The sequence below is a fragment of the Notamacropus eugenii genome, chromosome 2, assembly GCF_028372415.1.
Source record: "Notamacropus eugenii isolate mMacEug1 chromosome 2, mMacEug1.pri_v2, whole genome shotgun sequence".
Taxonomy (NCBI): Eukaryota; Metazoa; Chordata; class Mammalia; order Diprotodontia; family Macropodidae; genus Notamacropus; species Notamacropus eugenii.
In genome coordinates, this window is record NC_092873.1 from 465,440,938 (window position 1) to 465,455,542 (window position 14,605).

The window sequence follows — 14,605 nt, forward strand, 5'->3', positions numbered from 1 at the left end:
AGAAGAAGCCAAGAAACGAAGAGACATAGGTAGCAGATGGAATAAAAGTATTTAAGGTAACACAGGGAAGGTTGAAGAAAAAAAAAGAGAGAGAGAGAAAGTGATGAAGGAAGTGGGAACTATTGATGGGAATGAAACAGAAACAGGGATAGCTGTTAGCCAAATCTAATCTCTCAAGGAGAACCAACTTGGAGCATTACAGACAACTGCCCTGAGAGCCTACAAGACCTGAGTTCCAATCCTGCCTCTGAAGCAAACTTGGCTGTACGTAAGGTTTGGAGTCCACTACAAGGTACAGAGTGCTGGTAAAGGTAGGGTCCCTATACCAAGGAAATTAAAGGTCCAGTAAAAAAAAAAAAATCCTTCCAGGCAGATCCAGTAAACAGTTTGAGCAAATCATTGGTTGGAGAGCAGCCCAAGAGTCAGGGGTCAGAGGCTGAGAGAAACTATTCTACTTTGACACACATTCCCTGTTAACCAACACTGGGATTCCCAGGGGGCTCACAAATCTCAATTAATGGGTAGACCTTTGCTTAGAGGTCCATAATTCTTTTCGACCTTTTTAAACATTGATTTGGAACTTCAGCCCTTTCTCAAGGAGCTGAGATCATGGATGAAAAAGCCTATAGTGAAATCCTGGTGATAGCATGCTACCTAGTGGCCAAGACTGGGATAACAGCTTACGAGGAACCTAAAAGTATTCCGTGTAAGGGAGTCAGTCACTGAGATACAGAGGAGTAGGAAGACACATGGTGCTTCAGAAGCCAAGCAGAAGGGAAACCACAGGAAACGTTCTTCTCTAGGATAGTGTCAGATAGAGACTGAGGGGGCAAGAGAGTACATTTTACTAGAAAACTAAATCGACAGGCTAAGTCAGCTGAGAGCTCCCCACCCAGAGAGAGAAAGAGGATTGGAGCCTCCTGGCCTCTCCACTGGATACTGCTAAGAATCCCATGAGCCAACGAGCCAACACAATACTACTTCTCTCCATTGGCTGATCACTCACTTCCTCCTTGCCTACCACCATGTCTAATCAGTCATTGACAGGTAGTTTTTGAGTGACCACTACGTGCCACTGTACTAAGGACCCATACATATTGCTAAGGCTGCCCCTCATGCCTGGAATGCTCTCCCTCCTAACCTCTGACTCTCTTTCAAACCCTTGGCTTCCTCCAAGGCTTAGTCCAAATGCCACACACCTTAGCTTTGCCCCACCCACCAACAAGTAGACAGACATCTACTCCACATGTATCTTGTGTGTGTGTGTGTGTGTGTGTGTGTGTGTGTGTGTGTGTGTGTGTACACACAAGGCTAAGCCTGCCTCCTGCTCAAAGTGTGTTTCATTTGAGCATTAGACAACATGTACCTCAAAACATACACATCATTCACATGGATAAATGTACTTGTCTGCAAATATACACATCTGTATATGTTCTCATACACGTGTACTTATGCACATGTATGTTTGCATATATGTTTGGAGTACTTAATGTCTCCCTTGGATGGTAAGTGCCCTGAAGATAGGGACTGATTTGTTTGCTGTTTGTTTTTGTCTCTGTAAACCTATGGTTTAACAAGTGCCTGGAGCAAGGAAGTGCTTGGGAAATACTCCTTGATTTGATTAAACCACAGCAGAAAGGTTGTTGTATCCTCACTGATCTCTTGTACACCTGGTTGGGGGCTTAAGTAGAAAATTAATAGAAACCCCTAGGCCACTTTATTGCTCCCAGATTGTTTCCTCACACATCCCAGTGGCTTGTCCACCTTATGTCAAACACATGACCTGGGGAGCAAGAGATGGACTCAGGCTAGAGCACAAGGGATCTCAGCAGCTATAAGGTTGGCTTTCCCTAGGGTTCTGAGAACTAGAAGGGATTAGGGCAGGGAGATGGTCAAATGGACTCCTGTGGTGGTCTGGAAACTCTACATGCCCTCTCCTCTGTAGAAGGCAGGAGAATGGCTCAGACAACCTCTCAAGTTCCTCTCCAGCTCTGCCCCAGCAGCACAAAGTCACTGGGCCTCTGGGGCTGCCAGCTCTCCCATTCCATTTCAGAGCTAGGCTGAGAAGCTGTGACCTCACCAAGATGCCAAAGGGTGCTCTGGCTAGAACCAGCAGCAAGTCACTTAATAGGTCTGAGTTCCCTTCAGAACGCTCCAGGCATTCCAGGGGCAAGATCCTGGAACTCTAGAAGTGTGTGTGCCTGGTGATTGGATCTAGGCCATCCCCCACCTCAGGAAGCTGGGATGAAACCTGAATAGTGAATAAACCTGAGGGGACTGGGAGCCTGGGAGGAAGCAGATGCATGTATCTTTTTGATGGGGAGGAGAGTCTGGAGGGGTAGCCCTAAAGATACAGAGCAAAGACCCCCCTTAGCAGGGTAAGCTTGAGGGAGGCAGGCAGTCATGACTGAACTGTGAGGTGGTTCAGAGAACTGGATTATGCTCCATTGGTTGGCACGTTGGAATGCCCAGAGCAGCTGACTCAGCATTCAGCCATCCCTTTTATCCAAAGCCCATATCTGACTCAGCAGCACTTAGTGGCAGATGCCTTGGGTTTTAAGGAGTGCGATTTTGGCTGCTGTTCTTGAGACAAGGGGGGTGGGGGTGGGGGTGGTGGAGAAAAGGCTGAGGGAAGGAGAAGCAGAGTCAGCACTCGGCCTTTGGAGCCAGGGAAAGACACAACCAAGATTCTGTGGTTATATTCTTGCCTAGACACTCCAAGGAACTTATATTGATTTTTTTAAAAAAGTGTATCAAGAGGAAACATGGTATATTACAAAGAATGCTGTCAGAGTCAAGGGAGTTAAGTTTGAATTCTGCTGGCAAGTTATTTAGACTGACAAGAGTCTCAGTTTTCTAATCTGTAAAACAGGGATAAAATACCTGAACTCCTTACTTCACAAGACTGTTGTGAAGAAAATGCTTTGCAAGCCTTAGGTAAATATTACATATAATAATATTACATAAACGTGATTGCGGGTGGTCATTACTGCAGGACTTTGAATTTCCCCACTTTTACCTGAAGGATGTAATGGAGTATAAACTTCAGATCAGACAGACAGATAGATACAGACGAAGGCAGAGATATACATACAGACCTTGCAACTGGGGACAAGGACAGGAACTGAGTGGTTTACATAGCAAGAGTTTAAGAAGGCAATTTGTGTGTGTTCGTCCTTTGTTGCCAAAGAAGACCATGCCATCAGAGAAATAATGACATGATTTGCACTTTGACTTTGTTTTTGAGTGAGGGAGGGCTGTGCAGGTCACCAGCCTCACTTCTCCTCCAGAGTCATCTGAATCCAATGACCAGATATTCATCAGGATGACTGAAGATGACCCAGGATGAGGCAACTAGGGTTAAGTGACTTCCCCAAGGTCACACAGCTAGTGAGTGTCAAGTGTCTGAGGTAAGATTTGAACTCAGGTCCTCCTGACTCCTGCACTGGCGCTCTATCTACTGCACCACCTAGCTGCCCCAAGAAGGCAATATAGTTTAAGGGAAAAGAATACAGGGTTTTGAATGAGTGTCTCTGGGTTTAAATCCCAGCTTCACTCCCTACTACCTGCGTGACCTTGGACAATAAGTCACTGAACCCTTTCTGCGACTCAGGTTCACCATCTATAATACTGCACAAAGTTCTCCTCCAGCTTTAAAATTCTTTGATTCTATTCTGGCCAGAATCTGGGAGGAAAGAAGTGTTCTCTGACAAGCTGAGATCTCTTTTTTCCTCTCCATCACTCAGTAGCACCTCATAAACCCCAATCTAAGAACAGAGAGGTATCTGGGTGGTAGGCAGGATGGTAGTGTTCAGGTTGGGGCTCTAAGGTAAGTAGGTGGACAATGGACAAGTTCACAGGATGCCAGCTCACTAGGCATAATTTCTAGGGACTGAGGGTCACCAGGAAAATGCCTAGCTTCTCCTGCCCCTTAAGAAGGGGTCCTTAGATCCACTGAGGCATTTAAGGATTTCTGGACGACTATTTGAACTGTTAGTGATGGGCAGTGACTGAAAGAAGCAGGCCCTAATTAATCAGTGAAAGATTACGTTAACAAGGATGATGGTGTGGCCATGGGCCCAACTTACCTTGGCCAGGACTGACACAAAGTTTTTCAGAGCTGTCAGACGTTCTCCTTCCAGGACTTTGAACTTGCCCACTTCTACTCGAAGGATGTAGTGGAGAGCAGATTCTAGATCAGTCATATATACCTTAGAACTGGAGACAAGGACAGAAGAGAGAGAAAGGTTTGACAACAGGGAGGCAACCTGGGATCTGAAGGGGAAGGGACTGAGTTAGAAGAAAGGGAAAGTTTTTGTTTCCTGTTTGGTTCCACCTCAGGTCAATGTAAATAATCCATTGTCAGAGAAATAGTTTTCATCCTGGCCTTAGACCTGGTGACCCTGGACAAGTCATTTCACTCCTCTCTGGGGTTCCTCATCTGTGAAATGAGGAGGTTAGACTCAGGGGTGGGGAACCTGCATTCTGGAGGTCACATGTGGCCCTCTAGATCCTCAAGTGCAGCATTAGGATTTGTTCTGTGAAGTTTAGATTCAGTCAAAGGGCCGCACTAGAGGGCCACATCCTAGAGGACCTTAGATGGTCTCTAAGGTCCCTTTTAGCTCTAATTCTATGATCCTGTAGAGTTCTTCATATTATAATAATAATAATGCTGCTGCTGCTGACGATATCAACAGATAACATCTAAAGATAGCTTTAAGGTTTGCAAAGTCATTTGATCCTCGAAAACCATCTATAAGGTAGATGCACCCACCTCCTTTACAGATGAGGAAACTGAGGCAGAGAGAGGTTAGGATCCAGCCAGGATCACATAGCTAAGTCAGTGTCTAAGACAGGATTTAAAATCAGGTCTTCCTGACTTCAAGTCTAGCACTTGAACTAAGCCACCTACTGCCTAATGAAAAGTCATTGTGTGGCTGGGCTAAACTCTCCTTGAACTAAGGGCAAAGAAGGACCTATGCTCTCTCTCTAGAGACACCTAGAGATGTTATTAGGGAAGCTGGCATGGAAACCCACTGCTTTAAGACTTATCAAGTACTTTATAAATATGACATAACAACCCTGGGAGGTTGGTGCCATTATAAGCCCTGTTTTATGAAGAAACTGATACAGATAGATGTCAAGTGATTTGCCAAGTATCGCACGGCTAGTAAGGCCACATTTGAAGTTAGGTCTTCGTAATTCCTCATCTTGTGGCTCCATCTACTCTATCTACTCATCCACCGTGGTCTGGGACCTGAACCTCTTTTAGAGGTCTTTGGGGCTGGCCTTCATTCACAACTGCCAGGAACTGAGGAAGGGGGGCCTAACGTGGAAGCTTTTCCCAATGATAGGTCATACTTGCTAAGTAGCCACCCACTTCTGGGAGTGAATCAACAGCTTCTCTGAGTCTCTCTTCACTCCTATGCCTGCTCTGCCCCTCTGGGGTCTAGGAAAGAAATCTATAAGGGGAAAGATTTTCGCTGGATTCTCTCAGGACTGGAGGTACCAGGGCTGCATTCATCCAGGAATTCAAACACTTCTTGTGCACCTAAGTGTTTGACTGAACGTCTGCTGTGTTTAAATAGTCAACATAGAAGACCTACATCAGCCCCAGGTTGAACTAAGGGAAATTTCAAGTCACTCACTCTAACCTCAGCTAGGTTTCTTCAAAACTGAACCTTTCTGTCCAGGAACTTCTGAACTATCACTAATAGGCGACCACTCTCCTTGGGATCTGGGTTCTAAACCTAATTCTTTCACTATCAATCTATGTGGCACTACAAGGAAGTCCCAGGGTCTTACCTGCTTAAGGTTAAGTTAACCTCTCTGGTCCTCCATTTCCTCAATGCAAGGCAATGGGGTAAAATGTAAAAAGCATTGGATAAAGAGTCAAAAGACCTGTATTCGAATTAGGGAAGTCATTCAGCCCCTTTTGGCCTCAGTTTCCTTAACTCTGAAATGAGGGTGTTGGATGTCATTTCTAAGGTTCTTTCCAGCTCTAAACATATCATCCTATAAAACAGGAATAAATACTACCTACTCTCCTACCTCACTGGGAGCACCCAAAGAGATAATGGTAATGAAAGCACTCTGAAACTTAAAGCCTAACACAATCATTAGGTTTTTTTTTTTTCTCCTCAGAGCAAAGTTTCTTCCCAAAAGGCACTTTCTGATCTGCATCTAAACCAGAAGATTACATTTACATAACCGCCACTTTCTAGGTCTTGCTTCAGGCAACAGACTCCACACTGCCCCCCTTTCAATCTCTTCCTTAATGATGCCTCCATCTTCACTTTCTACCTTCAAAGTGGATTGTGAATCACTGGGACTTTCAATCTCTTCTCAAATCAATGAACAATCAGTGATTAAAAAAAAAAAGAAAGGTTCCATAAAATAACTTTAGCACCAATTTTTTTTACAATAGCAAAGAACTGGAAACAAAGCATTTCCTATTGTGGTAGGAGAATGATGGAATATTACTGAGACATGATGACTACAGAGAAACATGGAAAGATTTATATGAACTGATGCAAAATGAAGAAACTCCAAGAAAATAATACACAAGGACTACAACAGTATAAATGGAAAGAAGAAGAGAAAACAATTGGAACTAAATGTTGAAAGAAGTGATATGAGAATGTACATCTTTCCTTTCTTTGCAGAAGTGGGGGTCTATGGGTATGGAATACTGCATATGCTGTCAGGTGATGAGTTAGTTTTTCTAAACTGCCTCCACCTCAGTGCCTGTCCCCCTGCCTTCCCCACTTCACTTTTTTATTCTTTGTTGCAAGGAATGGCTTTTGACAAAGGGCTGGGTAGGAGAAAGGAATATATTTGGAAATGAAGGTAATATAAAAACAAAATGTATTAATTTAAAAAATTAAATCTTAAATTTCATTTAAAATTTTAAAATAAATTAAATGAATGTTATACTTTTGCTTCTATTAGTCCTAGAGACCTCTTTCCTTTCCTCAAACATACTCACAGGAAGTCACTTGAATGCTTCTGCATGCTGAAAATTTGGAAAATTTCCCTATAATTTGGGGCCTAGAGCATGGATACTGGGCCAGCTGTCCCAGTGTTCACAGCTCCATTTTCCAGAACATATCCACACAACTGAGACTAGTAAGTAGTTTACAGCAAGAATAAAAGCAAAAGCTATCCAGTCTTTAAGTAAGGAAGGACTTTCTAGTCATGGGAGATGCCCAGTGAAAAACCAGGCTACCTTGAAAATGAGTCCTGGTCCCCATCAGTGAATTCAACAAATTAAAGTATGAGTCAACAAATTAATTAAAGAAAGTAAAGTAATAAAAAGAAAAATAAATAAGCACATATTAAGCTCCTACTATGGGCAAGGGGCTTGCTGGGGATTTTTTAAAAATATAAAATTTAAAACAACAACCCAACAACCCAACCCTGCCCTTGAAAAGCTAACATTCTACCAGGAAGAGAAAATACAAATGCAAATTTGTTGTTTAGTAGTTTTTCAGTTATGTCTGACTCTTTGTGGCCCCTTTTGGGGTATTCTTGGCAAAGATACTGGAGTGAGTTGCCATTTCCTTCTCCTGTTCACTTTACAGATGAGGAAATTGAGGCAAACAGGGTCAAGCGACTTGCCCAGGATCACACAGCTAGTAAGTGTCTGAGTCTGAATTTGAACTCAGGTCTTCCTGATTCCAGATCTAGGGCTCTATGCCCGATGGCACCACCTAGTTGTCTCCTAAGAGCTCAACTGTTCTTGAAGAAAGTTGTTGATTCAATGAGGCAAAGGTGACAAGGAAACACGTACCCAATGTTTGCAAAGGGGAGGAGGGATGAAATGCAGAGCTTGGGGAAGAGCAAAACAGGTCAATTTGAGTGGAACAGAGAGTGTATAAAGAGAAAATATAAAGTAAGATGGGAAATGTTACTGGAAACCAAACTGGGAAAGTATTAAACACCAGGGTGAAAATTTGGGGTCTTTTACCTTAAAGTCAATAGGGAGTCCCTTAAAGATTTTTGAGTAGAGGATTGACTATGAGACAGATCTTTTAAGATTATCATTTTGGCAGCCAAGATCAGGGAATGTTTCTTGAATTTACATATGATCATTATACGCAGGGACCATGCTAATCTTGTCTGTAACATTCCAGTTCTGAAGTTGGATGGTTCATCTATGCATTAGGGATATTGACAGAAATTCAGAGTTAGGAGGGATAATTGGTTTGACTTGTACCTGACAACAGAAATCCTTTCAACAACATCCAATACTAGCTGAGATTCTAGATTAGATGACCCCTAAAAACCCTTCCATCTCAAGGGTTCTTCTGTCATTCCTTACTACTACTCCCCACACACCCAGAAGAATCAAGAGGGATCTCTGGCCAAATGAGAGTAGAAAATGGAGGTACTGATTATCCCAGAGTGGAAGGGGGCCCAGCAGCATCCTTACGTGTCTACAGGTTTAGTAACAGGAGGGGCAATCCGTTCTGCTGTGGTTGGCTTGACTGTTGGGGCTGGGTTGACCGATGGGGTCCTTTTGCCCACGCCAGGTAACTTCTGTAGGTAAGTGCTATAAAGAGATCTGGATTCCATAAGCCTGTTGGGAAAAAGACAGAGAGGAACATGAGTGGACAGGTAGTCGGTGGGGCTGAGAGGAGATAACCCAAACCAATCTGCTAAAATCCTGATCTCCCTCACCTCAGAGGGAAACAGCAACAGGGAGTCTCTGGTCCAAGGTCCATGGCAAAGAATGGGGAATGGGAGAATCTAACATGTAGAAATCTTTCTTTAAGAAACATTAGTAAGATTTTCAAGTATCTATCTTCATAAGCTCTGGGAGAGTTCAAGAAAAGAATATCTTTATATTCCATCCACATTCCTTTATGGAAAAACTGCCTGATCAGAATCTTCTGTGTTCCATTTCAAAAAGTAGCTAGGTACCCAGAAGGGCTATAAAGAGTTTTCAGTCTTGCAAAAGACAGGTGCTAATTTGGTTAGAAGGTGCTATTTTAGAAAATCCAGGGGGTGGAGCCAAGATGGCGGAGTAGAAAGACGCACATACACATTGCTTTGAACCCACAACCCATAGAACATCTGTAAAAAGGAACTCACAGCGAATTCTGGAGCAGCAGAGGCCACAGAACAGTGGAGCGAAGGAGATTTCTGTTCCAGAGGGACCTGCAAACCTCTCGCAAAAGGTCCTTTGCGCCGCGGACTGGGAGCCGAGCACAGCCCTGCCGCGGCACCGAGAGGAGCAGATCCGAGCGGGCTTCAGGGACGGAATCTCCAGTGGCCGCACGGGTCCCTCCACCCACAGGTGACGGGGGTCAGTGAGAGGGTCTCTTTGGTGGGTCAAGAGGGGAGTGGGGTGCCCCCATAACTCAGGCCCCCTCGGGAGGCAACAGCAGAGGCGGGAGCAGACCAGGGCTCCCCAAGCAGGCAGGAGCTTGGATCCATTGTTGAAGCTCTCTGCATAAACCCCCTGAGGGAACTGAGCCCATGAGACGGCCCTGCCCTGACCTGAGCACCTGAACTTAATCTCACACTGAATAGCATCCCTGCCCCCACCCCAAGCCCTGAGACTGGGAAGCAGCATTTGAATTTCAGACCCCAAGCGCTGGCTGGGAGGATCAGGAGGTGAAGTGGGTGTGAAGAGAATATTCAGAAGTCAAGTTACTGGCTGGGAAAATGCCCAGAAAAGGGAAAAAAACCAAGACTATAGAGGGTTACTTTCTTGGTGAACAGGTTTCTCCTCCCTTCCTTTCTGATGAGGAAGAGCGGTGCTCACCATCAGGGAAGGACACGGAAGTTAGGACTTCTGTATCCCAGCCCACTAAATGGGATCAGACCTGGGAAAAGCTCAAAAAGAGCTCAGAAAATTTTGAAAATTATGTTAGAGAGGTGGAGGAAAAACTAGGAAGAGCAATGAAAGACTTGCAAGCAAAGTATGAACAGCAGGTCAGCACCCTGCTAAAGGAGACCCAAAAAAATGCTGAAGAAAATAACACCCTGAAAAATAGGCTAACTCAATTGGCAAAGGAGGTTCAAGAAGCCAATGAGGAGAAGAATGCTTTCAAAGGCAGAATTAGCCAAATGGAAAAGGAGATTCAAAAGCTCACTGAAGAAAATAGTTCTTTCAAAATTAGAATGGAACAGATGGAGGCTAATGACTTTATGAGAAACCAAGAAATCACAAAACAAAACCAAAAGAATGAAAAAATGGAAGAGAATGTGAAATATCTCATTGGAAAAACAACTGACCTGGAAAATAGATCCAGGAGAGACAATTTAAAAATTATGGGACTACCTGAAAGCCATGATCAAAAAAAGAGCCTAGACATCATCTTTCATGAAATTATCAAGGAAAACTGCCCTAATATTCTAGAACCAGAGGGCAAAATAAATATCGAAAGAATCCACTGATCACCACCTGAAAAAGATCCAAAAAGAGAAACTCCTAGGAATATTGTGGCCAAATTCCAGAGTTCCCAGGTCAAGGAGAAAACATTGCAAGCAGCTAGAAAGAAACAATTCAAGTATTGTGGAAATACAATCAGGATAACACAAGATCTAGAAGCTTCTACATTAAGGGATAGAAGGGCATGGAATAGGATATTCCAGAAGTCAAAGGAACTAGGACTAAAACCAAGAATCACCTACCCAGCAAAATTGAGAATAATACTTCAGGGGAAAAATTGGTCTTTCAATGAAATAGAGGATTTTCAAATTTTCTTGATGAAAAGACCAGAGCTGAAAAGAAAATTTGACTTTCTAACACAAGAATGAAGAGAAGCATGAAAAGGTGAACAGCAAAGAGAAGTCATAAGGAACTTACTAAAGTTGAACTGTTTACATTCCTACATGGAAAGATAATATTTGTAACTCTTGAAACTTTTCAGTATCTGGGTACTGGGTGGGATTACACACACACACATGCACACGCACATGCACACACACATAGAGACAGAATGCACAGAGTGAATTGAAGAGGATGGGATCATATCTTAAAAAAATGAAATCAAGCAGTGAGAGAGAAATATATTGGGAGGAGAAAGGGAGAAATGGAATGGGGCAAATTATCTCTCATAAAAGAGGCAAGCAAAAGACTTATTAGTGGAGGGATAAAGAGTGGAGGTGAGAGAAAAACATGAAGTTTACTCTCATCACATTCCACTAAAGGAAGGAATAAAATGCACACTCATTTTGGTATGAAAACCTATCTTACAATACAGGAAAGTGGGGGATAAGGGGATAAGCAGGGTGGGGGAGATGATGGAAGGGAGGGCATGGGGAGGAGGGAGCAATTTGAGGTCGACACTCATGGGGAGGGACAGGATCAAAAGAGAATAGAAGTAATGGGGGACAGGATAGGATGGAGGGAAATATAGTTAGTCTTATACAACACAACTATTATGGAAGTCATTTGCAAAACTACACAGATTTGGCCTATATTGAATTGCTTGCCTTCCAAAGGGAAGGGGTGGGGAGGGAGGGAGGTAAAGAAGTTGGAACTCAAAGTGTTAGGAACAACTGTTGAGTAATGTTCTTGCCACTAGGAAATAAGAAATACAGGTGAAGGGGTATAGAAAGTTATCTGGACCTACAGGACAAAAGAGAAGATGGAGACAAGGGCAGAGAGGGATGATAGAAGAGAGAGCAGATTGGTCATAGGGGCAATTAGAATGCTTGGTGTTTGGGGGGGGGGGAAGGGACAAAAGGGGAGAAAATTTGGAACCCAAAATTTTGTTAAAATGAATGTTAAAAGTTAAATAAACAAATTAATTAATTAATTAATTAATAAAAAAAAAGAAGAAAAAGAAAAAAGATTTATCACAAAAAAAAAAGAAAAGAAAATCCACTAATGCAGGACCCTCTTCAGGGATGGAAAATCTCTACGGGGAAACTGATCCAGCCCCTAACAAGCCCTAAAGTTATTGAGTCTTGGTGGAAGAAAAAAGAAAGGGGTTGGGGAAGGGTGGGGAAAAGATGCATAAGAACACTCTCAAGAAAGCCAGTCTCTCTTCCCATGTCTTATCATACCTAGCTGCAGTTACTGTGCCGAATTTGACCCTTCTCAATAAGCAAGAAGGTTCAACATGGAAGCTGCACATTCCATAAATTGACTGAGCTACTAAAAGGGGGACAGTAATCCAGGGACCATATAGGACATATGAAGGAACCTCAGAGACCATCTTAGTCCAGGGGTGGGGAACCTGCAGCCTCAAAGCCATATGGGGCCTTCTAGATCCTTGGGTGTGGCCTTTTGACTAAATTCAAGTTTTACAGAATGAATTTTTTTATTAAGGGGATTTGTTCTGTGAAGTTTGGATTCAGTCAAAAGGCTGTACTTAAAGCCCTAGACAGTTACATGTGGCCTCGAGGCCACAGGTTCCCTACCCTTGAAGTCCAACTGCCTCCTGAGGACATTGAGGGAAGTTAAGTGACTTGCCCAGGGTCACACAAGTTGTAAGCATCTGAGATAGGATTTTAACCTGGGCACCCTGACTTCAGCACCAATGCTCTTGCATCTGCGAAATGGTGATATTTATAGCACCCACTTCACAGGCTGCTGTGAGAATAAATGAGATAATACGTGTAAATTGCTTTGCTAACCTTGAAGTGCTATATAAATGCAAGTGAGTATTACTATTATGAGCTGGGGGCTTTTAACACGAAAAAAGCGTCATTGATAGCTTTTGTTTTTACATCACAGTCATTTCTGGAATTATTCCTATCTCCACGTCCCTTGGAAGTGAAACCTTTCCTTTAACAGTTAAACAAAAACATCTGATACAGTGGCCACACTGAACACTATATGCGACAGTGTGTCCTCTTAATTGCAGACTGTCCCTCTTCCCTTCTGCTCTGTTCTCTAGGACTATGTTGGTGTTTCAATTTGTGTGTGAGTGGGTGTTTTTAGACAAAACAGACACATTCATAGACCATACTAACACACACAAATGTATACAATTCCTTCAGAGGCAGCTGTTACAGAATGATTTCTGCCTCTGCCCAAATCAGTAAGAAAGATCTCCTGTTTCTGTAGCGCAGCATGGTTTGGAACCTGCCAGGAAGGTTGTGGAAGGATCGTTTTTCCCATTTTATATGTGTAGACTAACCTCACCTTACCCCAGGTATCGGCTCCGATATCGCAGTTTACTTGTGAGGCTATAGGTCACAACAGACAGATGCTAAGGCTCAGACTAGGGCTTCAGGGAGGCCCAGGGTAGAAATTCTCTGGCTACTCACCTACCTCAGGAGGGAGAAGAAACGAGGGGGAAGGCAAAGGGACAGCTTTCCTTACCCAAGAGAGAAATCGAGAGTGAGGAACAGTGGCAGGGGAACTGGCATCAAGAAGCCATCACTTTCCGCCCTGCTTTCACGACCCGATGTTTATCAATGAGCAGATGGCTGGGAGATGGCATCGTCACAAGCAATTTTCCCCTCCACCAACTCTTTAGCAAGGGAACAATAACGCTGCTCTCTGCCAGAGCTGGCATCATCTGAGTCAGCCCAGAAGGCTAAACCCCCTTCCTTCCCCTCTCTGCCACTCATGCCATCCTTTCTCACTGCAAACACCACCAGTCTGGTCGACCTAGGAGGTGGCAGAGCAGACTCAGTCAGGGGTAACAAGGTCTCAGGGAAAGAGTTTATTCATCCCTTACCCCCCTGCAGAGGAATGGGATGGTACCACTCACTCCCCACCCTACCCCAGATCACTTCCAGAGGCAACTTGAAGTCCAAGCTTTTGTGTTCCTGCCCTTCCATGCTCTTCCCTCCTGTAGCCTGACATCCATCATCCATTGAGGGGAGGAAGGCACCATCTGGCCCATATTTAACACGCTATTTAGCAGTGGGGACTGCCAGAGGAGCCCAGCACTGGGCTCATTGTTCTCTGCCAGCTTTCCGGAACTGGCTATTGTCTTATTTCTAATGAACTTTTCTGCAATTAGGAAACCAAAGAGAGGGAGGGTCAGGCACATTTGGTTCCCTGCCAAGCTAGCAAGTGTGCCAAAGTGTCTGCCCACTAGCACCGTGGATGGGGACAAATTTCAAAGTTGGGATGGGCAGGAACACCTCTGCAGAGTACAGCAGAAGAGAACCAGGGTCCTTGGGACAATTGGTGGTTTGTGCCTTCTCTGTGCAGGAAAAGGGGGCAGAAACAGAGCTGGTGGGGGAAGAGGGGTGGGCTGAGGAAGTACTCACACAGGGACCCTGGACTTGGAGCCATTTCTGGTCAGTAAGTAGCAAGAAGGGAAGTTAGTGACAGCGAATTTCTTTACTATATTGTCCTGTTCATCCACGACCCTGCGCACTTTGATGCCATGATACTGAGACAGGTCCAGCTCCACCTGCAAAAATCAATGGATCTGTTGAAGGAACAGGTATCAGACAGAATGAGCTGGGGGACAGTAAGTCTCTGCCTCCAATGCTCTCCACATGGCAGAATCACAGTTTTAGAGCTAGAAGGGGCCTCAGAAACCAGTCTAAACCTTTCATTTTACAAAAGGGGAAACTGAGGCCCAAAATAAGCTTGGGTCACACAGGTATCATGATTTGAACTCAGGTGCTCTGACTCCAAACCACCCTCTGGCTGTAATTATCCTGGGGTAAAGCTTCT

At 44.0% G+C, this 14,605-nt stretch overlaps 1 protein-coding gene and 1 pseudogene across 2 annotated transcripts in view; both read right to left on the minus strand.

Annotated features, from left to right (window-relative positions):
• QSOX1 (quiescin sulfhydryl oxidase 1) overlaps positions 1-14,605 on the minus strand; it is a 56,551-nt gene that overhangs the window by 9,930 nt on the left and 32,016 nt on the right. For both annotated transcript variants that reach the window (XM_072648493.1, XM_072648492.1), the window contains exons 6-8: positions 14,191-14,336; positions 8,435-8,581; positions 4,089-4,218 (exon numbers count right to left, since the gene is read on the minus strand). In XM_072648493.1, the coding sequence (XP_072504594.1) occupies positions 4,089-4,218; positions 8,435-8,581; positions 14,191-14,336 (423 nt within the window). The remainder of the gene's footprint in view (positions 1-4,088; positions 4,219-8,434; positions 8,582-14,190; positions 14,337-14,605) is intronic.
• LOC140530584 (U6 spliceosomal RNA) lies at positions 8,057-8,157 on the minus strand (annotated as a pseudogene).